General features: G+C 43.8%; 1 protein-coding gene across 1 annotated transcript in view; it reads left to right on the plus strand.

Moving 5' to 3' along the window:
• The first annotated feature begins 2,250 nt into the window (after positions 1-2,250).
• The window catches only part of GPC3 (glypican 3), a 439,275-nt gene continuing 414,225 nt past the window's right edge, over positions 2,251-27,300 (plus strand). The window contains exon 1 of the mRNA XM_081222401.1: positions 2,251-2,578. Within this exon, the coding sequence (XP_081078527.1) occupies positions 2,404-2,578 (175 nt within the window). The 5' untranslated portion in view covers positions 2,251-2,403. The remainder of the gene's footprint in view (positions 2,579-27,300) is intronic.

The following is a 27,300-nucleotide window of genomic DNA, read 5'->3' on the forward strand; positions in this document are numbered from 1 at the left end:
GAAGAATGCCAGATACGTAGGCTGCACTCAAATGTTTGTTGAAAAAAAAGAATGAATGAGCCCCCCGTCCTTGAATCTCTCTCTCCCAAACCCCAGATCCACTAGGTGCCTTTTGAATCCTGTCTCCTAAATATCTCCCGTAGTTTTTTCCCTTTCCAAGTCTCCTCTGACACAGGAGTTTATCATTTCTTGTCTGGATTATTTTCACAGCCTCTTAACTTGCTTCCAAACCTCTTCCTTTTCCAAGTCATTCTCCACAATGCTGCTGCAGAGATCTTTTCATAGGGCAAATAAGGTCATGTCACCTGTCTGCATAGAGTTTCCTTAAGTGGTTCCCCAGGCTCCTTTGCATGGTTTGGGGACTCTGCATAATCTGACCCTTGCTTACCTCTGCTGCTGTAGCTCTTCTAACTCCCCAGCCTGAAACCATTACTTGCACCTCCCACCATCCCACTGGGCCACGCCAGGCTCTCTCCTGTCAGAATCTTTGTTCATCCTGCTTCTTTTCCCTTGGCTCCTTCCCCCCATCTTCTTTTCTCACCTCAAATCCTACTGATCTTTCAAGCCTGAGTTTAGGGCATCACCTCCTCTGGGAAGGTTTCTGTGACTTGCCTTCTCACCCCCTTAGAACTCTGCATTTGCCTCTATGTTAGCACTTACCACATGCTGTGTTAACATTTTTCTGTTTAGTTGTCTTTCCCACAAGACCTGTAGCTCTTTGAGGTCAGGTGCCACAGGTTAATCTTTGTATCCCACTGTCTGTTTGTATCTCACAGTGTCTGGCACGTAGCAGCAATTCAAATATTTGTTACTGAATGAATGAATGAGCTCCTCGGCCATCTGTCTTTCCTTTGCCTCTCTTCTCAGTCCACAAGTTCTGGCACACGACCTCTCCCCCTGCCCCTGGCCTGGCTGGCACTCATTGGAGAATTCCTGGGGTGGAGGCTCTCCTTTTTCTTTCCTTACCTAAACCTGCTTTTACCTAGATCAGAGACAACACGATCAGATGATAAACTAATTCACACTGAGGTGTTAAATCATTTCATTATACAAATACTTATCGAGTTCCTGCTATGTGCCAGACATTGTGCTTAGGTGTGTGTGGGAGTCACCAGGAAGAACCTGGGAGTTAAAGATCCCTACTTAGGAGCATATGGGTAATGACCAAATACACTCCTCCTCTGAGAGGTATCTGATTTTCAAAGAACTGGGTTTCAAATGATGAAATTTAAACAGGAGAGGTAGGGATTTGGGTCTCGGAGACCTCTCAAGCAGGCTAGCTCTGGCTCAATGAATTTGCTGTGTGAAACGATTTTCTAATGAGTTAGGCTGACTTTAAGTCCCAGGTTATCTTGTTGTCACCAGTTATGCTTTGCTTCATGAAAGGTCACCAGGGGCTACCTTACAGGATACAGATTTCATCCTGGATCAGGTACCTTCTCTGACTTTGCGTGGTTCTATTAAGTTAAATCTAGTAAGCCCCACGGGCTGTCAGACTTTCTAGGTACAGTATTCAAAGATGAGGCAGGTTGTGAACCTCCTGCCTCTCTCTGCCAGCGGTCCCCAGCTGCCCCTGAATGTGACTATTTGTGGGGTGGGTTTCCGAACCCGGCCAGAGCTGCGTTGGGAAAACGGTTCGAGGGAAGCTCCTCAGAGAACAGGAAGAGGAGGTGGATTTTGTGCGGAGGAGGAAGACCTCTTGCGAGGCTCTGGTGGCCAGAGACGAGCTGGACCGGGCTGGGAGGAGGGATACCTAAGCCAGGGACCCCCACGCACCCCCAAGGAAGGATGGAGAGGTTGCAAAAATCCTAAAGGGAAAAGCCCTCTCGGCTGTAGGCCAATGAGCGGCGGGAAGGAGGAGTGAGGCTGGGGAACTTCTCCCAGAGCCAGTCAGAGGGGACGGCTGCTGGGAAGCCAATCAGCGCGCCCGAGCCTGCAGCCCCTCTGCAGTAGTTATGCCAGAGCTCTCTGTGTAGAGCGGCGGCGAGCCAGCAGCTGGGCTGCGGGGCCAGGAGCCACCGCACGCGCTCCGCGTCCTCCTCTCGCGCCGCTCCTGCCCGGTCCCCGCGCCGCGGTGCCCCAGCACTCCTCGCAGCCCCGCGCCCCGAGCCTGCAGCCTCGCCGCGCGGCCGCCGCCGGCCCCCGGCCGCGCAGTTCGCCTCGCCCCGCCCCACCCGCTCCCTCCTCGCCCCGCCCCAACCCGGTCAACCCCGCCCCGCCCCGAGCCGCCGAGCCGTTCCCGCCCTCGCCCAGCGCCCAGGTAGCTGCGAGGAAACTTTTGCAGCGGCTGGGTAGCGGCACGTCTCCCGCTCCTTAGGGCCACTGCCAGACTTGCTGAGTCCTGGGACCGCTCTCGCCCCCGCTGCCACTCTCCCGCTCTCTCCTCGCTCCCAGCGAAGCAGGATGGCAGGGCCCGTGCGCACCGCGTGCTTGGTGGTGGCGATGCTGCTCAGCTTGGACTGCCCGGGACAGGCACAGCCCCCGCCGCCGCCGCCGGACGCCACCTGTCACCAGGTCCGCTCCTTCTTCCAGAGACTGCAGCCCGGACTCAAGTGGGTGCCTGAAACCCCAGTGCCAGGTGAGGAGTCGTCCCTCGCGCGTTCCCCGCGCCCGGCGGTGAGCCAAGGGGCGCATGGTGGAGGTAACCCGAGCGCGCTAGCCCCGCGGGGCCGCGATCGTGAGCCTAGCGGCCGGGCACCTGGGAGTGGTCGCCGTGCCCGGGCCCGGCCAGGTCTCCCGAGAAAAGGAAGAAGGGTATATGTGGGCCGTGTCCGCATCTCCCAAGCTCGCTGGGCTGTCAGCGAAGGTGCGACTGGGAGGAACTGCGAGCATGGCCTTTCTAGCGAGCGCCCATTTTTGGGGGGAGGGCGGGAAGGCTGGAGCTGGTTCTCCCCGCCTCGGCGAACTGGCGCCCCACATCCGAGCTGGTGCCTTGCCTCTGGAATTTGCCACCCTCGCTCGCACGTACGTGCCAGAATTTCAGCCTCAGCTGGACCGCGGCTCCGGCCATTCTCTCCCCAACCTGCCCTCACGCCCTCCTTTCCGCAGCCTGGGTTCCCGAGGCTCGCGGGCCCAAGTGCAGGCAAAGTTGAGGACAGATCTCCGAATCCGCAGTGGCAGGTAAAGACACACGGAGGGAAACTTTTGAGTAGGTAGGAGGGTGCCCCAAATGAGGAGGACTGAGCCTTTTCCTTCAAAACAGCGTCTCTTCTCTAGGCTGGTGAAATCGTTTCCAAAACCGGGCCGCTGGCCCGGGGAGCAGGAGTCCAAAGATGATTTAACTCCTCCCCTTCTCAAACTCATCTGCCTTCTTGACAGGCTGGACCCTGAAGGGGAGATGATTTTAGGTGGAGGAAAGTTTCTGAACGCTTGCCTTTTGTTCTGCACAATCAGGTCGTGTTGTAAGGGCATATTTTAACCTTCCCTGAGCGCTGCCGCTGTCAACAGATGAATATTAATGGCCTTGTGTGATTGACTGTCCCACGGTTGGAGTCCTAAAAGCCTGCCTTAGAATCCAATTAGGACAAGTTGCTACACTGGCAATGCAGGCAAGAAGAGTCGGCTTCAAACAGGTTTATTTATCAGAGGTGCGCTCTAAGAAACGGCTGGTTGTATTCACAAACCGTAAGACGTTTGTGGCCTCCGGTGTCTCTTCGCCACCCAGGCATCCAGCGAGGCGCGCGTCCCGCGTTTCCGAGGGATCGGGGAGCAGCCCTCGCCAGAACTTGGCTCGTGGCTCTCAACAAGTCAGGGAGGCGGGCCTGATGGTTGGGCCAAGTTGTGAATGCGATGCGCGCCCTGTGGGCGCTGCCGGCGAGCGTTCACTAGCGGGAGGTTACCTAGGCAGCCAGCGCGCCCTCAGCCTTTTCTTTAGGTGGATGAAAAGAGCCGAGCGAGCCTGCTGTTTAGTTGCAAAGGTAATTGGTCACCCTTTTTGGTGACTGAAATGCATTTGCGCATATGTTAAATATTGCTTTGCAGGATTTAGCTCTAAGGAAGGGTAGAACTACCTCTCACTCTGTTAAGTGTTAATAACGTACCGCGTGAGCGTGCGCAGGAGCCGTAAGGGGCAACCTATGAATCAGCTCCACAGAGCTGCAACAGCAGGCGAATCCCTCTCCCCTCGAAGTGCCCTGGTAATTAGCTTGGTAAGGCCAGAGAACATGCTTTTGTTGGTAATGTAAAAATTGGTCCTCACAGGATGAGCCCCCCACAAGATGAATGGGTCCAGGGTTGGATCGGGGGCCACACTGGGCGGGTTTGAAGCCAAGGGGTAAAGATTGTGCTTAAAAGAGGAAAAAGACCAGAGGGAATGCACAGATACTCATTTAGCAACCCCCCTCTACACAGGCTCAAGCAGGAGCTCACCCTTCCTTGCCCTCCCCCAGCTCTCTGGCTGCCTGCCTCTTTGCAGCATCTGTATAAAAGTATTGGGAGGGCCCACACACTGTGTGTATGAGATTTGGCCTGGGCTCCCTCCTTCCAAGCTCCCTTACTCCTGGCCTAAGGATGGCCATGTTACATACAGAGGGCAGGGACTCGTAACGGAGATTTTTCATTTTCCTCAAGTATTTCCCAAACTGTAGGAAAAAATCCCTTTCCAAGGGTCTTTACCGTATAAACCCAACATTCCCTACTTCACTTCTGTTTAACAAACATATGCCCTGTTGAGCACCTTCTACGTGGCAAGCACTGTTCTGACTCATCCTGGAGCAAAGCCAAATTTCAAATATGGCGATACCCACACAGCTACCATATAGCCTGCATTTTCTGGGACGGTGCAGATTTCCAATACTCTGTCCTGGCATGGAACCATGTGTCCTGAATTTTAGTTGGGCACATATGGTCACTGTAGATATGGAAAGCATGGTAAAAATCCTAATGTCCATGTGTGGAAAGAGCTCATCAGTATTTCGGAGAAGAGACGATAATGGCCGACTAAATACAATGGCAAGCGCATAATTTCAAAGTGAATAAATGTGTGATTTGCTGCTGTCATTCAGTGGTTGGAAATTGAAAGAGAGCTGCAAATTATTTGATAGTTATGAGCCATCAGGATGACCGCTTGACTTTTCTTTCCCATCTATATTTTAAGCCATGTTCAGTTCTCCCGCTCCACTATATTAACTGCATTAAAGCTTTCTTTGTCCCAGATAAAACGAGATTTGGTCACAGTAAGGAGAAATCCTCAAGAATGTCTTGTCTCACTTAGGGGGAGCATGGGATTGACTGTTAACTTAGGCCATTAGCAGAATTGGGTTAGAGTGGATAAGGTACATTTCTTATGCTAATATGGATGAGACTAAATGGCATTTGAAATCAGCAGGCCTAAAAAATAAATCACTGGTGCTGAAGGACTACACTAGACTTCCACAAAGCTGATCTAAAGCCTTACGATCTCATGTTCCCATTTCTTTTAGTGTTCAAAGGCACAGGATAGCAATTCTAAATAGCATGTCCCCCAAATCCATAGATCTTTTCGTACCCCACTCTTTTTTTTCCTAAGGATTTGTAACTTGGAAAGCACCACAGATGGAAACCAGGCACACAGAGTTAGCATTTGGCAGAAAAATCCATATAACTGACTTTCAGTGCAGCTCTTTTGCCCTTATTTAATTTAGAAAAATTCAGAAAAAAGCCAATGAGCTCATAAGTCTAGATGTTTATTTTGTTTTGCTTAACCTACCCACAGGCGCAATCAAGAATGGATACAATTTTAGGCAAGGAAAGTGAGCTAGTAATCAGACAATGATGTTTCCAGTTGTCTCAAGGGAATGTTACAGAAGTCTGAAAAAAATTCCTCTAAACAAAAATCAAGTGTAATTCACTTTATGAATGCCATACACCACTTTTGTAGGGGTGGTGGTGGTGAAGGGGACGGATGGGAATGAGAAAATCAAACAAACCGTGGTAGTGTTGCAACTCCCCAAAGACTGAGGAATCTTGCCTTAGAGGGCCTTGGAAAGTGCAAGAACCAATCCAGAAGGCCAAATGCCCGAATGGGTAAAAGGCAGCCTTGAAGAGCCAAAACTGACTTGGACTTTCTCAAATAGATGAAACAACATAAAAATAAAAATCTACGTTCTCGAAAAGAGAGTTTGGTATTCATTGTTGTTGCTTTAGAGTATGAGAACTAGCAACCTCCTCCGGGTTGCCAGCTGTGGTTCCCCAATTAGTTGGAAGCAGTTAGCGGTCCTAAAGTCGGGAGGGAGAAGAGTGAGGTGTGGGAGGGGTTTCTCTCCTCTGAGATTGCACTGGACAGTTGAGTGAGCAGGTGATTTGTTCAAACTTTGAAAAAGTGGTATCCCCATGTGCTAACTTGGGATAGTTCAGAAAACTCTCTCAAATGTGGTCTGAATGTATTTATTACGCTAATCCTGGTGATCGGTGATGAGATGTTCTCAGAGGGAAGCATCGATCTGATTGAGGAGAGGGCTGATGGTCAGTGGAGCGCCTTGGCCTGAAAGGAGTCTCAGACTGCCTGCTACTTGGCAGGCTCTGTGTCAGGTTTTGGGGGTGCCGAGAGGAGTAAGACATAGTCCCTTTTGTCAAGGCGCTCACAGTCTAGTGGGGGAGCATACAAGTAAACAGGCTTCTCAGGAAACTTGTGGGATTAAATAGGGTGAAAAGGGCTAGAAAATACCTCCAGGAAATTGGCTGAAATGGTCACAATAGCCAGCCTGGGCAAGGGAAAAGAACTGACGAGATGAAGTGGGAGATAGGGAGAGGTCGCTTAATAGGGCCGCCATCTTAAAAAGTTTTCTTAATTCTTGGAGCAAATTCTGTGTGTAAGCATTAGGAAATACAAGCATAAGAGGATTTTGATGGATGCTAGATGACACAGATGGTGTCAGTTTTGCAATGTGTTTTTTTTTTCTTATGGGCTGGTAGGTTGTATCCAATATTTTGATGCAATATTTTTGAGCATTCTGCTGCTCCCATCTTTGGAGTTGCAATGTTTGCTGTTCACTGTAGCCTAGAAAAAGGCTGCTTATTACCAACCTGGGAGAAAAGAGGTCTGGATTTGTCTGATGTGAGACAAGACAGAAAATAAGTTCTCCTTAAATGGCAGCTATCAATAGGACCACGCTAACTGTAGTGTTTGATGCATATACAAAAGCATGGTTCTTAAGAGGTATCTTATTACTCATTTCTAAGAAAATTGAAGATAATCACTTATAACTTGTGCACACGATACATCATTTGGAAAGAATTTCACTGGGGATCATATTGCTCAACTGAAAAGTTCTGGCATGCTGAATTTGTACATTTTTGTGAATGCTTCCTTTTACTCTGATCTCTCGCTTTTTTTCTGCATATGGTTATTTGTATGTTTTAGATTATAAGCTCCTTAAAGGGAAAGCACTGTATTTGATGCAGTGTTGAGCACAATGCTAAGAGTACCGTAGAGCATTTAGTAAATAATTGATAATAGAATTTCTAGATCGTTATGTATTCTTCTGTGAAACTCTCAAATAACTTTCTTAAGCTATGTGTCATCTTACTTATTCTAAAAGTCTAAGTCCACATTTTTATGAGACATTATTGGGGTATATGGACAAACTTTTCAAGCTGCATATATTTTGACTGGGAACTGGTTCAGCCTTACCTCAGTTAGCTGGCGACTCTTACCATCAGGCAGGGTTTATTAATGTTGAGTACCCAGAGAACAAATTGAAATTAGCAACATTGTTATGACTGGCTTAGTATCATTAAAGATCAACAATTATAGCACATAAATTGTAAGACATCTCTTAAATCAAACTCTCTTTGATTTAATGTCGGCTAGACCTTTCTCACTAATGTTGACATTACCATATTTGGGGGTTGAGCTGTGACACATGCATGGACCTGTTGATGTACCTCACAGGTTTCTGTAACGTGGGGTCAGAATTGGTGCACAGGCTCAATTCCAGAGACCATACCAGGAGCCAGCATCTCTTCAGCCCTAGCTGAGCTTCTAAGGAGGTTTGATGTTTTTGGTAATCTAGGGTCTAATGGAAAGTGTGGGCAGAAAAATCCCCCACTCATCTGCCCATATTTAGCAAATTGTCAGGCTTGAAACAGGATCCCCAGAACTCCATTAAGAAATGAGCATCAGAAAATAGTGTCCAAGTCATGGGCCCCAGACTGGCTTTAGAGACAGCATAAAGTAATGGGAATTTATCTTCTGAAACGTAATGACAGGAAGACTGCGATTCACAAAGCAACGCGAAGGTGAGCATATCAGCAGAGAAAATGTGCATTTTGAAATGCTGTGTATGAGGGGAAAACGCTCACTGGGACCTTATAGTCTCACTTGAATACCTTGTTGAATATACAAAGTAAAGTATTAGTTCTCTTCTTCGAATTAGGCCAATTAAATATTAATTATCCAAGTGCTAATTATTAGAAATACTTGTTTGCCATTTTTAAACAAAAGTGAATCCGCATTGATTAACAAGGAAGGCACTTTCACTTTTGCCTCTCTATGTGTGTAGCTACATAAAGCCTTATTTGAGAGTTTGTATTTTTTCTCATGAGGAAAAAGGAGTCAGTGTTAGGACCAAAATGCTTTGCTAGTGTTCTGAACAGTTAATTATGCCTAGTAGCTGAAATTGTATTTATATGCTAGATTAGTAAATCTACTAAGCTCTTTGAAGTATACTTAATAGGCTATATTGATAAATAATTGATAGGAAGAGAGATAAAATACAAGTGAAAGTGGCAGTAAAAAGGGACAGAGAAGTTAAAGCCATTATAAATGAAATTTCCACCCACTGTATTCCAACCGTTCACCTGAAAGTTGAAAGATGTACATTTCTCAGAAGTGAAGATTTTGAGAGTATTCTGTATTTTTCAAAATTTCTACAATGAAGCATGCATTTATTTCTTATAAATTCAGCAAAATAGAGTAGAATTTTAACTGGGCTTTTGACTCTGCCTTTTGAATATAAGTTTATTACTGGAAAATTAGAAATCCTGATTATGGTATCTTTAAGGTACGTGTTTGTAATTATCTGTATCTCCCTACTAGACTGTGATCTCCTCAAGGTTATAGGGGCTGTATTTTATGTATCTTTGTATCGTCAGTGTCTAGCATAGTGCATAGTACAAAATAATAGGTACCCCATAAATATTTGTAGGCTAAATGAATGAAGGGAATTATAAATGTATTGTAACCATAAAATTTCCGTAAAACCAATATTTAAGTAGTTGATTCCTTTTTACCAATATACTAAGGTTTCTAAAAAAGTAACTACTTTTTCAGGTCAAAAATCCATTTGTTGTCTATGGGTAAGTGATAAAGGACATTGACTTAATTCATTTGGCTGTACTGTAACTCCCTGGAAAAAGTAGACTAGCCAAGTCGTACAAGAGGTAAGTAGCTTGTGCTTGTTTACAAGGCTATTTTAAGTAGTTTAAAAATAAATATATTTACGTATACATAAATGCATATATTTATTTCACTTTACAGATCTGTGGTATTTAGTGTGAAAATAATGCAACTGGTGTCAGTTACAGAAACATACACTAAATGTGTATGAGTTTTTCCTCAGTGTTTGGTGTTTCTTACCTATACCATCAAACTTCATAAATGTACATCTAAAAGGACATAATCCAAAGTGGTTTTCAGCCATGGGAATTTTATTGGAGTAGTCTAAAGGGCCTCATGAGAGTCCTCTTAATTTCTGTATGCATTAGGGCATACTTTCAAAATTGGCTAGCAGTGACCCATCGGGAGTTCTTTCTGATACAGGCCCAAGTAGGCAAGAGGGGAAAAGAGAAAGAAATGATGATCATTTAAAAATAATGTTAGAATTCTATTTGCATAGTTTCCTTCTTTTTTTTTTTTTTTTTTCTTTTTGCGGTATGCGGGCCTCTCACTGTTGTGGCCTCTCCCGTTGCGGAGCACAGGCTCCGGATGCGCAGGCCCAGCGGCCATGGCTCACGGGCCCAGCCGCTCCGCGGCATATGGGATCCTCCCAGACCGGGGCACGAACCCGTATCCCCTGCATCGGCAGGCGGACTCTCAACCACTGCGCCACCAGGGAGGCCCAATAGTTTCCTTCTTAATTATGGTTCTCTTCCCTCTCTCCCACACTCTGCATAATACATACTTCCAGTATGTATTATGGCATCCTGGGATTCTCCATTGCTCTTTGTCAAATTTTGGTTTGGATGATTGAAGCTGAGGGAAACATGGTGAAGAGAGGAAGAGTTAGGGTGATAGATACAGGGAGTAGGTTAAGAGCCCTCATTCTGGTATATATCAGAAAGTTAACTGGCACATAACAGACTGAAAGGATTGGAAAACATTTGAACGTGGAAATTATCATGTGTGCAGAGATAATACAGAGATATGCCCTAATTGCATTCAGTTCCCAGAATTACCTTATTTGTACTTCTTACTTAGTATCCATGTTTTTTGAAGTCCATAGTTTATTCATAGCCTCTGACAGACCCTATGCCCATTGAATATAGGAGCCATGTTTGATTGTCATGGTATCCTCTAGAGTGGCGAGTAGAGTGCCTTGTACAGAGTTATTATTAAAGGTTGGAATGACTGTAAGAATAAATACCTAAAGACATATTCTAGAGGACTTCATCACTGTCAAATGAGGTCCTAGGATGGCATATACTTAGAGAATGACTGATTCTCTGAATGCATCATTTTCTAAACTGATCTGCAGCAGAGACTGAGGAAGGAGGGTGGTGAAGTTGAAGCATATTTCTCTATTCTCTGTGGCCCTGGGAGCCTTGTTGCCCCTCTTTCAAAACTAACGTTTGAGGAGGAAGTGACAAGTAGAGAGAGATTTTAGCTGCAGCTTTATCTAAATGTGGTATTTGCATATGTTTTACATATATATTCATAGATTATACATGTGTATAAATATATATTTCTATTATTTTGATAGCAACAATTAGTAATTATGTGTTATTTAAACTGTTTGAAAGTTGTGAATTGCTACTCTTAGCAGTGGGCAGTCTTTCACAATCATACCTTACATTTGTGTCATGAAAGTTTTGCTTTTATATATCTTACGTACAAACAATGCAACCACTCAGAGTGTCTGCAGGTTCTGAGTGCCACAGATCTGCTTGGTTCCACACACACACACACATATTTGTATACTCGTACATACACACATATAAAATATCCCTACAACTGTACCCCCTTAATAATCTAGAGAATAAGCCTAACCTACACTGGGAAGAACTGGGGGGTACAGCTTTTCAGAACTTGAGTAAACCATTTTCAGCTGGATTGGCCCCAAATTGTTGCAGAGCTAATTGCCACTGATACCATAGAGCTGCTGCTCATTTATAAAGGTCCATCATTTCCCAAGTACAGAGGTGTGATCTCTGTTGAAGGAGTGATGGTCAACCCATACTGTGAATTTGGTTCATTTTGGAGAACTACTTCTAGCACTGGCTGGATTGCATGTTGAGCTCCATAGAAATGAGACCGTGACCCAAGAGGCACTTCAAGTTAGGTTTCACGGAGTGATTTTATTGGGGAACCACATTTAACTGTTTTGGAAAACAGATGGAAATTGTCAGAAAATGAACCTACTAATAATGAACTTTATATGCTATCTCTGCATAAATATTTAAAAGTTTTCCATTCATTCTTTACTTCAACCAACATTTATTGAGCACTGATTCTATGCCAGGTACTGAGCTGATGAATAAGATAAAACCGTTGCTTAGGGAGGGACCCAGTAAGGAAAACCATGGATGTCAAGGCAGCATGATGAGCTGGGTGCCCTGTGGGGACCTGGGTGCTGCTGAGCTATGGAAGAGGGTGCGTAGTTGCCTTAAGTGGGCTGTCCTGTACGGTATGTGCAAAGGTACAGATTTAAGAGACAAAAGGACATATTTGTTGTATTGGAACAGTTTGGATTGTTTGGAGTACAGATGTGGGGAAAGTAGAGGAAAGATGAAAAAGAAAAGTAGGTAGGAGATGCTGAGGAGTTTTGTTGGACTGTATCCAAGGCTGATGATGAGCCATGAAAACATTTTAAGAAGAGGAAACGCTATTTATTATGGAGGATAACTGGGGAGTGAGTGGTGGCAGAGAGTTTTAATAATGCAGGTGAAAAGCCAGGGCGATAACTAGGAGAATAAAAGATAAAGTTGAGAGAATAGAGGAAGTAGAGTAGACATGACTTGGTGACTGGTTATGAGGACAGAAGGGAGAGTCTAGAACTTCCAGTTATGCGGGGTGGTGAGGCTACAGCAGATAATAGGTGCTCAGTAAATATTTGTTGAATAAATGAGTGAAACACAGGAGGAACATATTTTTGAGGGGTGAAATAATGAGTTTGATTTTGAACAGGTTGAGTTTGAGGGGTCCTTTGATCATTGAGGCAGAAATGTCTGGTAGGTAGTTGAGGTTGTGTGTTGGATAATAGAAGAGAGAGCAGTCAGGGCTGGAGATAACATATTTGGACATTGTCAGCATGTAGATGGTAATTGAAAGCTGGGGATAGATGAGATCACTGGGAAAGAGTGTATATACTCTTCTGGAGTTCAGGAGAAGCATAGTTGGGACTCATTGACATATAGGCTCAAGTTGGAAGTCATGGGTGTGGATGATATTTTCCAGGCTTTTGCATGTGACATGTCTTAAAATGTGTTTTGCCAACATCTGGTGAGTTTTTTTAAAAACTGCCAAAGACTTTAAGAACTCTTGATTAAAAGTATGAGTATATGTTGTCATAGTCCAAGACTTTGCAAATAAGATAATGTACTCCAACACACACACACACACACACACACCCCACACACATACTTCTGTGTAGAAAAATACATTAGAATCAACGGATCAGATTTCTATTATTTTTGATAGCAATAATTAATAATTATGTGTGTCATTTAAACTGTTTGAAAGTCGTTGTTACTCTTAGCAGTGGGTGGTCTTTCACAATCATACATTACATTTATGTCTGGAAAGCCTTGTTTTTATATATCTTATGTGCAAACAATGCAGCCACTCATAAAGTGTCTGCAGGTTCTGAGTTCCACAGATCGGCTTGGTTCCAACATGTAGGCCCCTCTGGCTCTCCCCCTTTGGAGAAAGAATGCTGTAATACTGTGTAGCTTTGGAGCTCTGGTCTCTATTCCATTTCAGACTGGGCCATGCTGGCTAGCCTTTGAAACATGTGGTTCCAAGCAAATACTAGGAATACTTGTGTAATTGGGCTGATCTTTTCTTAAGTGTCTGTGGGGATGTGATTTTTTTTGGTTGGTTGGGGGAGAGGCTTGTATAATTTTCTGTTTCTCTGGCATAATGGTTTCTTTAATTTCCCTGTTCATGAGTTTACCTTCATCAGGGTATCTATTTTCATTCAACATAAGCTTGAAACTCCTTGTTCTTAGGTAGATTTTTTGAGGCTACTTTTAGGTTGATGGAATATTTTGGAAAGGCCACAAGTGAAGAACATGAAAACTACAATTTACTGAGTGCCTACTATGTGTCAGTTGTTTTATATTTAATCTCTCATGTAATCTACACAGCAAAGCTGAAAGGTAGGTGATGTCATGTCCGTTTTACAGATGAAGAAATTGAGGCCCAGAAACGTTTACTTTCCCAAAGGTTGTGTAAGTGGTGGAGCCAGGATTTATTATACATCCAGATTTGTCTCACTCCATAGCTCATGCTCTTTCCAGTGTACACACTGGATTATGAGGGGAAGGAATATGGTCTGGATATAAAGTCTTTGACTTAAATTCCCACACTCCTCTGACTTTTGGGATATTGTACACGCTGGGTTCCCCTCCTACTTGTAAAGCTGATTCTTTCTTTGCTTGTTTACACTCTTCCTCCCACCCTTTATTAGATGCAAGTGTTCCAGTTGCATTTGTCCTTTGCCCTTTCTGTTCTCTCTTTGTTCGTTCCCACAACCATTCCCATGACTTCATTATCTTCGCTGCTTGAATGACTCCTCCATCTCTTTCCAACCTGACCTCTTCCTTGCTGTCCAGTTCAGTATTTCCCAGTTTCCTGCTAGATATCTCCATCCAGAAGTCCTGCCAGTGCTTCACTTTCAACACAGTACAAAATTAGTCCATCATTTTCTTTTCCTATCTGCACAAACCGGCCTCTCTCCAACATTCTGTATTTCTGGTGATAGCATCTCTGCTTGAGACCCAACTTGAAACCTTGAAATCAACTTTGACTTTTCTTTTTACACATCTCACATCCAAATTAAATGGCTAAGTCCTGCGAGTCTCCCTCCATCACGCCTCTCACTCTTATCCTGTTGACATGTGTGCCCTCTATTTAAGCATAACAGGCTGGCAACTCATTGCTGAAAGGACCCTGTAGTTGTCTGTCTCCAAGCCTCTGCTTACAGACCACCTGACTGTCTTCCTCTCATCAGTGCCTGCTGCCGTCTTACCCATTTTTCAAGGTGTCAGTGCAATGTCATCTTCTTCATGAATCACTTCATGTTTCCCCATGACTAGATGTGATCCTTTCTCCCTTTGAACCCTGCTATCAATGAACTTCTCCCATGGACTTGGTTCTCCTTTGCTCTTGTAATTATTTATGTACTTTTCTGTTCTTACTAGAGCCTTGCTCGTTAAAGTGTGGCCCATCGATGCTGCATCAGCAGCATCTGGGAGCTTGTAAGAAATGCAGAATCTTGGTTCAATCCGGGGTTTCGGCACACACACACACAAAAAGCAGAATATCAGGTGCCATCCCAGACCTACTGAATCCGAATTTGTATTTTTTAACAGCATTCCCCAGGTGATTTGTAGGCAAATGTAAACCCCTTGAGGGTAAGAACCTTGAACACTTTTTTTTTAAGTTGTTGGGGGTAGGAGTTTATTAACTTATTTATTTATTTTTGCTGTGTTGGGTCTTTGTTTCTGTGCCAGGGCTTTCTCTAGTTGTGGCAAGCGGGGGCCACTCTTCATCGCGGTGCGCCGGCCTCTCACTATCGAGGCCTCTCTTGCCGCAGAGCACAGGCTCCAGATGCGCAGGCTCAGTAGTTGTGGCTCACGGGCCTAGTTGCTCCGTGGCATGTGGGATCCTCCTAGACCAGGGCTCAAACCCGTGTCCCCTGCATTGGCAGGCAGACTCTCAACCACTGCGCCACCAGGGAAGCCCCCAGAACCTTGAACACTTAAGAGAGGGTCTTGCATATAATAGATCATTGTTCTTTTGATTTCTCAAGTTTGTGCTGTGCTTCAGCTGTTTATTCATTGATGTGGATCAGTGGAGTCGGGGAGGAAGGGAGGGTGGGAGGAGGGGGAAGGAGAGAGAGAGATTCAGAGAGTGTTGTGGGGAGAGGGAGAGGGAGAGAAGGAAGGGGGCATAAGAAAGTGAGAATGGGTGGGCTAGAGAGAGCCTACGGGATCTTTGCTCATTTGCTAATAACTTCGTGACAGTTTGAAAAACAGTCTTTGCTCCCCTAGATGGATAGAACCTCTAGTCTAGGCCTTGGCTTAATTTAATGTGGCCGGAGGCACATACGTCTTGAGATCATTTTGCTCTTACCCTAGGGAACTATTGGTTTCCCATGTCCTCTTTTGCTGACATTCTGAGGTGTGTCTTCTCTGGCCACCCCCAGAAGTCAGAGTGGAGCTCACGAGGAGTTTCAAAGAGCCATGGGAGAACTGTGCTGAGTGTTTCAGATAGTCCCTTCTGTTTTCAGAAACAGATTTTCTGCTTTGTTTTCAAACTTCAAAGTCTATTTCTGAAATAAAGGTTTATTTCCCCCCATGGAATTCTGAAGGTTTTATACAAGTGTTAATTTTGAAAACCCAAGTCATTTCTTGCCTTTGAAACTTCAGTACTGTGGGTCAATTTAATAATATTGCCTGAAGGTTCTTTTGGCCTTCAAAAGCTGTCAGATTGCCTTTTTGTTCTTTGAGAGAGTAAGGTTGCCTCATTCGCAAAGCCTGAAGGTGATATTGGAACCAACATTTATTCAATCATTTGTAGTCTTCCCCCACCCCTCAACAATATTCAGTTTTATTTTCAAGTTAGGTCCTAGTGGCCATGAGATGTTTTGCCAGCTAACGATTTTGGGAAAATTCCCCAAAAGCTCATCAACATTCCATGGAGTAGTGATAAGAAGTAGCCCAAGTTACTCTGACGCCCATGGTAAGGGGAAGAGTGGGTCCCCCCCTTCATCGTCTGTTGGACTGCTCCCCACGTCTTCCCTTTTCGCCTTCCTCTTTTCCACCCTCACACTCTCTCAAGTGGTTATAGTTTGGAACAGAAGGTGTTTTATGGTTTGTTATATTTATTGAATGCTTTTGTGTTCCTTGTTCTCTTAAAAAAATAGATGAGTGGAATGTTTTATATTTTCCTCTCTATTTTAAGTTGTGTTTCCTTTTCCTATAGGTCCTGATTTCCTTTTCTCCCCTCTCTTCCCCCATCTTCCTCTGCCTTCTCCACATCCGCTTGCCCTCAGTGATCCTGGAGAGAAAACAGGCTTTGCATTTCTGCCCACATATTTGGGTACCTGGTTACTTCTCTTGGGATATTGTGAAATTCAACTCCTTAGTTTGGAAATGAAGAGGTCTAAAATATGCATTGATGCATTTACATTCCACTTTCTAAGAACTCTGAGTATTTAAAAGGCTTTTTGTACAGATAGGACAAGGCTAAATATATCTGACTTGAATACCTCAGATCCTTGCAATGTAGTTTACATTCTCTCTCACTTTGTCATAATTCTCAATGAATGCAAATTGCATCTCTGTTCTTAGAAATCTCTTTTCTTACACTGAATGCCTTTCCTTTTTCTAAAGATAAGGGAGCCCCTTTGAAAGACTGCTACTGTGGGGTAGAACTGACACCTACCCTGTAGGCTAACCAAATTGTAGCCTGCTTTTCCCTGATGAAGTTATCACGTTTCAGGACATTGGATTTTAGTGTCCTAGTTTCAAATTTGACTACAGGTTAGAGAGTGTATTCCAGTTGGAGTATTCCTTGGTACTTTTTTCTTTGTGTTTACACTTCGGGGATCTTTGGTTTGTCCTGTATCTATTATCTCTTCCAAGCTTGGCCAAGGTTGTTAGGTTATGCAGTTATGTATAAATATTTAACAAGATAAGTTAGACAAAATGTGCTTAAAGATACTTTAGCCCCTCCATCCCCCCACCTCCTCACTGCCCGGGCCCCAGCTCAGTTTTTGTGTGGACTCACAGATGGTTGCTTTATCTCAGATGTTTAGATTTGGAGGACATTCCTTTGCACTTTGCTTGATGGACACAGTGAAATGGAAGCTTTTCAGTCAATCTTGCCTACCAAAATGGTAGCACCAAGTAACAGATAACATTAGCCTCCTCTTCCTTTTTTTTTTCTGACCAGTTATCCAAACTCCCCTAAGCCAGAGAGTTTTAAGTATGAGATTGTGTGTTTTTTAAGAAAATATTTTGGATAAAGACTAATGTTCTCAAGTCAGGAATAACAATTAGTACCATTCATTAATCAGGGACATGTTTTGACTTTGAGTCCTGGCTAGGAAATATAAACTGTGAAAGTCACACGTATATATGAACCTCAGGCAAATTTATGACTTGTCAGCCTTTTAAGGTTAAATTCTTAACCCCAAATCGAGGCTGGCTTTATATGTGGGGTTTGGCACATTCCTCTGGGCCACTGAACAGCCCCCTCCCTGAGCCCTTTGCTTAACAGCAGCTAATGGCCTAATGAGCAAGAAGGATTTCTGCCTCTTATCAGCTGCCTAAACAGCAACAGGAAGGCTGATATACAGAGTATAGGTCAAAACCTGAGTTCTTGAACCAAAAAACTACAGGGTCAGTTGAAAACTCTGGATACGTGGCATCTCCGTAGTCATCAATACCAGTCAGTAAAGGAACTGGACACTTGAGTTCAAACAAATAGTAATAGTTGTCAAAAGTATGAACAATCTAATTAATTTTGCTAGTAGTTCTTTCCTTCTTTGTTTAGCTCTTGTATAAATAGTCTTCATATAGTCTTTAATGAGCTTTTAGTTTGTGCCTGGAGGTTGTTATGGTCATGTGGCCAGAGTGTCTGATTGTCAGATGGTGATGATGGAGGCAAGGGTATTTATATTCTGGCCCAGATTTTGGAAGGGGCTGCCAAATAAATGTAAATAGATATCTACTACTACTATTATTTCTTTTTAAACTGAATTTTTGAATAAATATGCACTCACTTGCCATGGAGTCAGAGGAACCTTGGTGCTTCTTCATACTGTACTCAGACCTTTTGAGTCATTGCTTGTTTCTTAGATCCACTTGGAATCCAGGCTCAGACTCGCATAGAATAAATAAATATTTTAGGGTATTCTGTGCCCAATCATAGTGAAAGCCCCTTGACTTTCATCTTCTGCATTTGCATTTTTTTCAGAGACAATAATGCAAACATTTTTTTAAGATTCTGTTCTGTTATTGAAAATCCTATTTACATAAACAGGCATTGTTGTGGCTTAGGGAAGAATGTGGGGTCCCATTCCTTAGCTCCTTGTATATCTTTGCTAAGGCTTGTCTAAATAGAAGTAATGACGCTTTAGTCTAAGCAGCTTTTCTCATTTAGGTAAGCAGGGCGGTTTGAAATTTCAGTTTACTAGATAATTGAGTTTCTTCTTCTTAATTATTTCAGGCATGCAGGTTGCTCTCTTGATAGTAAAGACCCTAAAAATCTAGTAGTAATCTCCTCAGGCATCCATTTGGTAATAAAATCCTGTGCGTTTTCAGGGGTTAATTTTCATGACAATTGGGCACCCTCCCTACCCTCAACCCAACCTCCACCCTTGGAAAAATTCTGCTATCTTTTAGGGCTTTGGTCTTCTCACATTTGCAAAGGAACACTTAAAAATATATAAGGATGATGCTGGAATTACTGGATCTAGAGGAAATTTAAATGTATTCAGATTCATGCTCATTACACAACTTTCATTTAGGGTTTTTAATAGCCATGTCATATTTCTCAGAAAATCATCTGCCTGGCTTTGCCAGGCTTGGTTTTCTGCCCTGAATGAAAAACTGAAGATGAGCAAAAGCGGAGCCTAACTATCCCCTATTTTATCCTTTTTCACAACAACAACAAAACAAACAAACAAAATAAAAAACAAAAAAACAAAGAAAGAAAGAAAAAGAAAAGAAAAAGAAAAAACATTCTCAGAGGTCATCTGGTGTAGAGCGAGGTGGGGAAAAACGTTAAAAAATACCCAAAAAACTCAAGCTGCCTTCACATCTGCTAGTCATTCCCACTGCTGTGACTTCAATTCAGCAAGTTTTTATTGAGCACCTGTGGTGGGGGCAGTGCTAATAATCATTAACATTTATTGAGCCAGGCGCTATGCTGAGCCCTTTATGGGCAACATCCCATTTAATCCCCACAATAGAACTACCAGGTGGGTGTTATTATTTCTCCCATTTTACAGATGAGGAAACCGAGGCTTACAGAAGTTTAGTGACTTGTACAAGGTCAAATAGCTACAAAATGAATTAAATCCACTCAGTCTGCTTTCAGAACCATGTTCCTAATCACTACTCTTGTGGTGGGCTCAGCATTTCTGGGGATTACTTCTGAAACCAGTTTTGAGAACCCAGTATGTGTGAGATGCTGGGGATTCGAAGAAAAAAACTGCCCTCTCTCTGTTCTTGGTGGGGGAGGCAGACATGGAGACAGATGAGGACCATGCATGGAGGGTCTCTGTATCTGTTGAGGGGAAGGAGGACGGCCTGAGAAGAGTGATGGCTTGAATCTGTGGGAATGCTGCATCCCAAATGCAGCCCAGCAGTCCGGGGTCACGGGCATTTGATTTTCCCGTTCAGTGAAGGTTATCGTCTCTGAGTTGAACTGCCTCAGTGACTGCATCAAACTGTTTCCATCACTGCCCTAGTTGACTGTAGCCTCAGCTACCTTGAACCCCACACTCCTTAGACATACATGCACGGTCAGCATGGTTTTGGGAGAATTGGCTCCATGGTTCCCATGTCATTTGTACTTTATTTCAGTTCTTTCCTGAAAATAAAAAGTAAAAGTTAAATGAGGCAGACATTCCCAAACCAAATTGCTGCAGTCTTGAGAGCTGGTGGCTTTCAGGAGGCAGGTCATACAATACTAGCAGCCCACAGGGAGATCCTGGATCCAGGCTTGGTTCTTTTAGCTTGATCTGGAGCCCTCCTGGCATTCCCTCTTGGAGCCCACACTGGGCTCTGGAGAGCTCTGTATCTGAATCACCCCCAGCTTGACAGGAGAATGAAGTTACTATTAGAAATTTTTGAGTTTTTCGGTGAAATCATGGGAATGGAAGGCAAATCCCCAAATTACCTGTTTGGGTAATTTATTTTTGTTTTTCATGGCTCCCAAAGAAAGCAAGGAGGAAAAAGTCACTACTGAGCATCATTGAAAACTCTTTTATGTGTTGCATTAATGCAACTTAAAATTTCCTCAATTTTAGGAAACATTTGGTTCAGGGCAGAGTGAATTCACCAACGTGTGTGTGTGTGTGTCTGTGTGTGTGTCTCTGTGTGTTTGAAACCATATTCTTTAGTTTCCAATCTCAGCTTACCCAAAACTCCTTGTGCCTCCAAGTTTCTTATAGCTGCTTTGCAGTGGTTTGCTTGCCAATTCCCCTCCCATGCACTTTCTCCTTCATTAAATCTCTTCCACAGAAGGGGTTGCCACCAAGTCTAGACTTCAGTAACAGGCAGGAGGAGGGCCAATTAGTGAAGATTTTGATTCATATTACATGAGAGTGGGGGAAGGAGAAGGAGGCGGAAAATCCGTCCTTCTCAGTCCTTCAGACACTCAAGTTCTAACACAACAGTATGTTGAAGTTGTATAAAATTACTGGAGCATTTACACAGCTAGTCCCCAAGATGGCATAAATGCCACAGCACTAGAGCATGTCAGTGTAGACGCTCAGATCTGCTGAAGGATAGGAAAAAGGAAAAGATCAATAATGTTGTTTCTCACTCAGGGATCAAGAGTGAGTGTTTGATTTTCTTTTGGTTGCATTTTGCTCAGGTGCAGTGTGTATGTTGTACTAACAAGGCAACCGACTCCCTTTTCCACAGGTCCCTATCATAGGGAAAGGGGAAAGATAAAATAGAGGGCACAGATTATTTACAGTGGCTGAGAAAGTAATTACAAGGTGCAATGGCTTGAAACTGAAATTTAGGTTAGCCATTAGAGCTGGGAGAAGCATCTTAACAGTAAGGGCAATTGGACATCAGAAAGATTTGCCTGGGAGCTGGTTAAACAGCGTCTGCAGAAGTGCCGGAAGACTAGGGCAGGTTTAATGTGAAGAGAAACTCCTACCAAATTCACGCTTGGGCTGGAGGCCCAGACTGATAGGTATATTCCATTGCTGCCCAGCTCTCTTTGTGATTATTTGATTGCTAATAGCTCAAAATGCTTTTTTTCATGTATACAAAATACACCTAATGTATCAGGCTTAAGAAAACAAACATTTTTTTTGTATTTTATTTTATTTTTTTATACAGCAGGTTCTCATTAGTTATCTATTTTATACACATCAGTGTATACATGTCAATCCCAATCTCCCAATTCATCCCACCACCGCCCCCCCACCCCCGGCCCCGCTTTCCCCCCTTGGTGTCCATACGTTGAAAACAAACACATTTGAGCATCGAGAATGAGGCATTTGGATTAGTCTGAGCACCCTCCTAACGGACTTTCTGGACCATGAACCAAGGACTGAGGCAATATTGTTATTTTTTTGCTTCTGCAAGACTTACGTTTTATAGTATGGGACTGTGCTGTTAAAGTAACATTTGGGCTTCGTCAATATGACTTTCTCAAGGCTGAGCATAGATAAAATTTGGTTTTGGCCCCTTTGATCTTTTTTTAATCTTCCCCTTTGACATCGCCCCATGTCCCTATCCAGGTGTGCTGGGTTAACTCCCCCACCACACCCCCTCTTTCCTGTGCTCCAGGAAGCTCCCAGGTAAACTCTTTAGCCTTGAGGTATGAGGGAATTACTCAAGGAATGTTACGCTTTAAGACAACACCTGATGAAATTGCTTAACCAAGTAGTAACTCACCCATGATGAAACATTTAGACATTACTAGGCAGGTACTTATAGGTGGGAGAGAGAGGGTGTACTAGTTTCCCAGGGCTGCCATAACAAATTACCTGAAATTTGGTGGCTTAAAACAACTGAATTTATTATCTCACAGTTCTGGCAGCCAGAAGTACAAAATCAAGGTGTCAGCAGGGCTGCATTCCCGCCAAGGGCTCTAGGAGAATCCTTCCTGGCCTCTTCCAGCTTCTCTTGGCTCCAGGCCTGCCTTGGCTTGTGGCTGCATCCTTCCAATGTCTGCCTCTGTCTTCACATGGCCTTCTATTCTTCCTGTGTCTCTCCTCTGTGTGTCATTCCTAAGGACATGTCATGGGATTTAGGGCCCACCTGGATTATCCAGGATGACCTCATCTTGAGATCCTTCATTTAATTACATCTGCAAGACCCTTTTTTTCCAAATAAGGTCACATTCACTGGTTCTAGGGGTTAGTACATGGACATAATCTTCTTGGGGGGCACCATTCAGTCCACTACAGAAGAGAACTTTCTGGGCCTCTTGAATCATCCCGATTTACCAGAGCTCTCTACTCTAAGGGGAACTTGTTCTAGGGAAGCTTAAAGTTGGTTACAAAATTTCAGTGTGTTTCCTGAAAGGGATGTGGGTGGCAACTGCTGTTAACCCACTTTCTAAATGGTTAAATCAAGGACCTGGGGAGTGGAATGACTTACCTAGTCACTCTGGATCAGAAGAAGAGTTCTGAAACTGAATAGGCTACCGTATTATTATTCAGCATGGACTTTGTGTCTTTAACTCATGGCCTTATTGGATGTTTTTTCTTAAAAAATATTTTTGTAAACACTTTAGCCATAAGAAGGCAATCATTGCTTATTAGTCACTTGAAAAACCTTTTCACAGGACTTGTAGGATCAAGGTGATGGTGTGCTTTCAATCTACCGTAGCCTTCTACCTAGTCTTTGTGGTTTGCAGAAACATCAGGCACAGGGAGTTTTAGAAGCCAGAGACATCTGTGAAGCAAAAGACTGCCTTTTTACGGTCAGGTATACTGAGTTTTAGGTACAACTTGCATGCAGAACGGTAAATATATAGTTGTCACAGATGAGACATTCTCTGAAGAAATACTGTCACACTTGCTTATGACAAAAGGACCAGTTCTAACATTTGTGGCAGTGACAGTCTTGGCATGTAAAGAGATTAGTGAGTTAGAGTGTGGTCTTCATGGAAACACAGAGAGAAAGGAACGTTGGAGGTCACCAGGCACAGAATGCTACATAGTGCAGGAGTCCCTTTTGTGGTATCTCTGACATTGCTACCCAAATTATGCTTGAATGCCTCAAGACATAAGGAGCTTACTGTCTATAGGAAGCAGGGTCTAACTGTTGAGTATTTGTTCATCCATTCAACGAGCATTAATTGAGTGTCTACTATATTCCGGGTACTATGCCATGTCAGGAAATACAAAGATGGCCAAGGTATTGTTCCTGCCTACAGAAACTTACAATTTAATGGTAAGGGTAATAAAAGTATAACAATAGCTATAAAAGCTAGATTGCAAAATGCAGTATTAGAAGTACAAAGTGTGCTGAAAATTCACAGAGTTGACAGCTCCCGGGGTTTATTTGGTGGAGAGTGTACCTGGTGGAGGAGAGACAAACATTATGAAAGAGACAGTTGAGAGAGACCTTATGGATGAGAAGGTTTTAATAGCTGAAGCTAGGGGAAGAGCACTCCTGGGACAGAAATAGCATGAACAAAAGAGGGAAGCAGGAAATGAAGGCACGTGTTTGGGAAACATTAAATAAGAGTTTAATTCTCACAACCACCTTGAGAGGTAGGTGTTATTGTTCCCGTTTTATAGATAAGGAAGCTGAGGCTCAGAGATTCAGTAACTTGCCTAAGATCACACAGCTGTTACGTGGTGAAGCTGGGATTCACAACCTGGTCTGATTCCAGTGTCCTTCCCTTTGCTATTGCGTGCCATCCATCAGGAAGCTATCTGACATTAGTTGGCCTCTGGAGACAAAGGGGTATATAAAAGGGAATGTGGTTATTACATGGGGTGAAGCACTGAAAAGGCTGAGTTTTTGGTCTTTGCCTTGGCCTCATATCCATGTTCATGTATAGCTATTGTCAAGTGCTATTGACAGAGCCTTCTTAGAAGGGCAGAGGCAGGTCCTTTGCTTCTTTTGTGTCCTCGCAATGCCTAGTCTAGAATGGGCTTAGTGACTATTGATTGACCTATAGTTGGAAGCAGACTCTCAGATCTGAAATTGTCTGCATGGTCATCTAGTCAGGCCCAGATCTGAAAAGGTATTTGGTTGAGTCACACAGCTGATTTGGTAGCAGAACAGATAATAACACTTTACTCTTGGTAGGGAAGGGTTCTTTTCCCCCACCCACGATGTGATTTCATACACAGGGGAAATGGCCTAGCACTTAGATTGGGCCTAGGGTGTTGAAATTCTCAGCTATGCTTCAGGTCTGCGTATTTGAATATTGTATCTGAAAAATAAAAATTATATATCTCCTAAAAGATGGGATCTCCGCTACTTATCTGAGTAGAATAACAATTAGTGAAAGAGTGACTAGGGAGAGACAGGAAAATTGCCTTGGTTTAGTCCCTCTGGCAGAATTCTAAAAGATTCTTTAGCCCGGAACTTCCCTGGTGGCACAGTGGTTAAGAATCCACCTGCCAATGCAGGGGACACGGGTTCGAGCCCTGGTCCGGGAAGATCCCACATGCCGTGGAGCAACTAATCCTGTGTGCCACAACTACTGAGCCTGCGCTCTAGAGCCCGCGAGCCACAACTCCTGAAGGCTGCACGCCTATAGCCTGTGCTCCGCAACATGAGAGGCCACTGCCATGAGAAGCCCGCACACCGCAACGAAGAGTAGCTCCCGCTCGCCGCAACTAGAGAAAGCCCGCCTGCAGCAGCAAAGACCCAATGCAGCCATAAATAAATAGATAGATAGATAGATAAATAAAAGATTCTTTTTCCCAACTGGCATATCCTCCAACCCAATTTTGTTTTTATTAGGGTTTTTACCCTGTCTAAGTAATGTGTGTGGGGGGGACAGGGTGGAGGGAAGAGACGAAGGGAGAAGAGGAGGTGAGAGAGAGCTCCATTTTGGGCTCTGAGGATTCTTTATTTTTCCTGGAATACTGTTCTTCTATGAGTTGCTCTATTAGCATCAATTAATCTGACCTGGTTCCCTTAAAACTGAACTCTCTTGAAGTTCTGGCATTGTTTCCAAGTCAAAGGGGAGGGCATCAAGCCAAAACCATCAGCGAGCCCCTTGAGATACAAAGATAAGTCAGTCAAGGGTCTTTCCCTGAAGGAACTTAAATGTAGTGAAGATAAGGCATGCAAATGTAACCATGATGCAAGTTAGAGAGTGTGAGAAGTGTCTTTATAAAGGATGCGGAGTGCTATGGGAATTCAAAGGACAGAAAGCTTGTGGAGTGCATCTCTGCCCCCGCGAACACTCTCTCCTGTGAGAATCCAATCCAAAAATAACTCAGAGTCAATTATACCTCAGGAAAGCTGGAAAAAAATGTAAAAAGAAAACAAACAGAAAATAGCCAAAGGTAACTAGGAATCATCTGGTGGCGGGGCTCACATACTCCTCCTTATACGGCCCCAGCCACTTTCCACCAGCTCACTTTTCCCTCTAGCCTTACCAGGTTCCTTGGCAAAGCCTGTATATGCCACCCACTTTCACACGCCTGTGTCTTTGCTCTGGTTTTTTTTTTTTTTTTTTTTTTTGCGGTACGCGGGCCTCTCACTGTTGTGGCCTCTCCCGTTGCGGAGCCCAGGCTCTGGACGCGCAGGCTCAGCGGCCATGGCTCATGGGCCCAGCCGCTCCGTGGCACGTGGGATCTTCCCGGACCGGGGCACGAACTCGCGTCCCCTGCATCGGCAGGCGGACTCTCAACCACTGCGCCACCAGGGAAGCTCTGCTCCGTTTTTAAGGAGAACGATGTGATCAGATATGTACTTTAGCAACATTTCTCTCTGGCTTGGGTGGAAGAGAGGGTAGAGGCAGGAAGGCCAGTTTAGAGGCTGTAATAGTTTTCCAAGTGAAAAGAGGTGAGGTGATGAGGCAAGGATGGAAAGGAGATGAATGATGAGGGATATTTAAAAAGCATAACCAGTAGGATTTAGTGACAGTTGGCTATAGGGGATGAGGGTGAATGAGGTGTCCAGAGTGACCTAGAAATTTCTAGTTATTGATAGTTTGGGAGTCCATTTCCTGGACCAATCTGTGAACCCCAGGGCAGGGACTGTGTCCTGTTCATTACTGTATTCCTTGGGTTGGGCAGAGACCCTAGCACAAAGTAGGCATTCTGTAAATGTTGTATGAATGAATTGTTCACCACTTTGGCAGGCTGAATGTAATCAGTGAATCTGTGTTCCCAGAGCACATGTTTGACTGCTGCTTGGGAATGTGGTCCAGAAAGAACCTCTTTGTGGGAGAGTGTAGTGATCTAGGGATTCAACCTTTACTGGGCATGAAATGATATGCAGTTAATTGACAGTTGGCAGTAGAGATAAAGGTAATTCGTTCTTTAGTTCTCAGGCTTATCTCCAGGGTTGCTTTAAACTCCCAGTACTCCAGTGTGGTAGCGACATTTTGGCCTGCCTTTTACAGAGGCAGAGTCTGTCACGGCCCCAGGCATGATCTTTGATTTAAAGTCTGAGCTCGTGATACCCAGGTGTGCCCTCTGCAAGGTCATGTTCTTTCAGGCTAAATAACAGAAGGGTAACCTTCATCTGGGTTCCCTAAGACGATTTCTTCCACCAGCAATCCTCACTTTCCCCACTGGTTTCAAATGCAACCATTTCTTTCATCTGTATTCCTATCTTGATTAGTAAGAAATTAATGAGCATGTAAGATTTGATTTAGATAATGATTAATTAGGGGAAAAGGCACCGTTCTAATAGCAAGTCACTGTTATATGCTAAGGAAATTAGTTAATATTTCTGGATGGCAAATTGGCTTGTCCTCTGTTAAAAAAAAACCTTTTAGAAATGGTTGATATGTTATTTTTTCGTTCATTTGTAGAGCAACCTGCACTTAATCCTTTGGATAATTCTAATAGGCATCTATTATTTTCCCTATAAGTCATGAAGCAAACCAGTTTTGGATATCATTCATTCCTTTGTTTAGTATTACTTTAATGATAATATTACATTATTATTTTTAGCACAGCATAGGTTTGTTAGCAAAAAAATCTGCCATTCATAAAGCAGACCTTGGCAATAAAATGTGTGAAATCATCATACACA

The sequence above is a fragment of the Mesoplodon bidens genome, assembly GCF_964165515.1.
Source record: "Mesoplodon bidens genome assembly, chromosome: X".
Classification (NCBI taxonomy): domain Eukaryota; kingdom Metazoa; phylum Chordata; class Mammalia; order Artiodactyla; family Ziphiidae; genus Mesoplodon; species Mesoplodon bidens.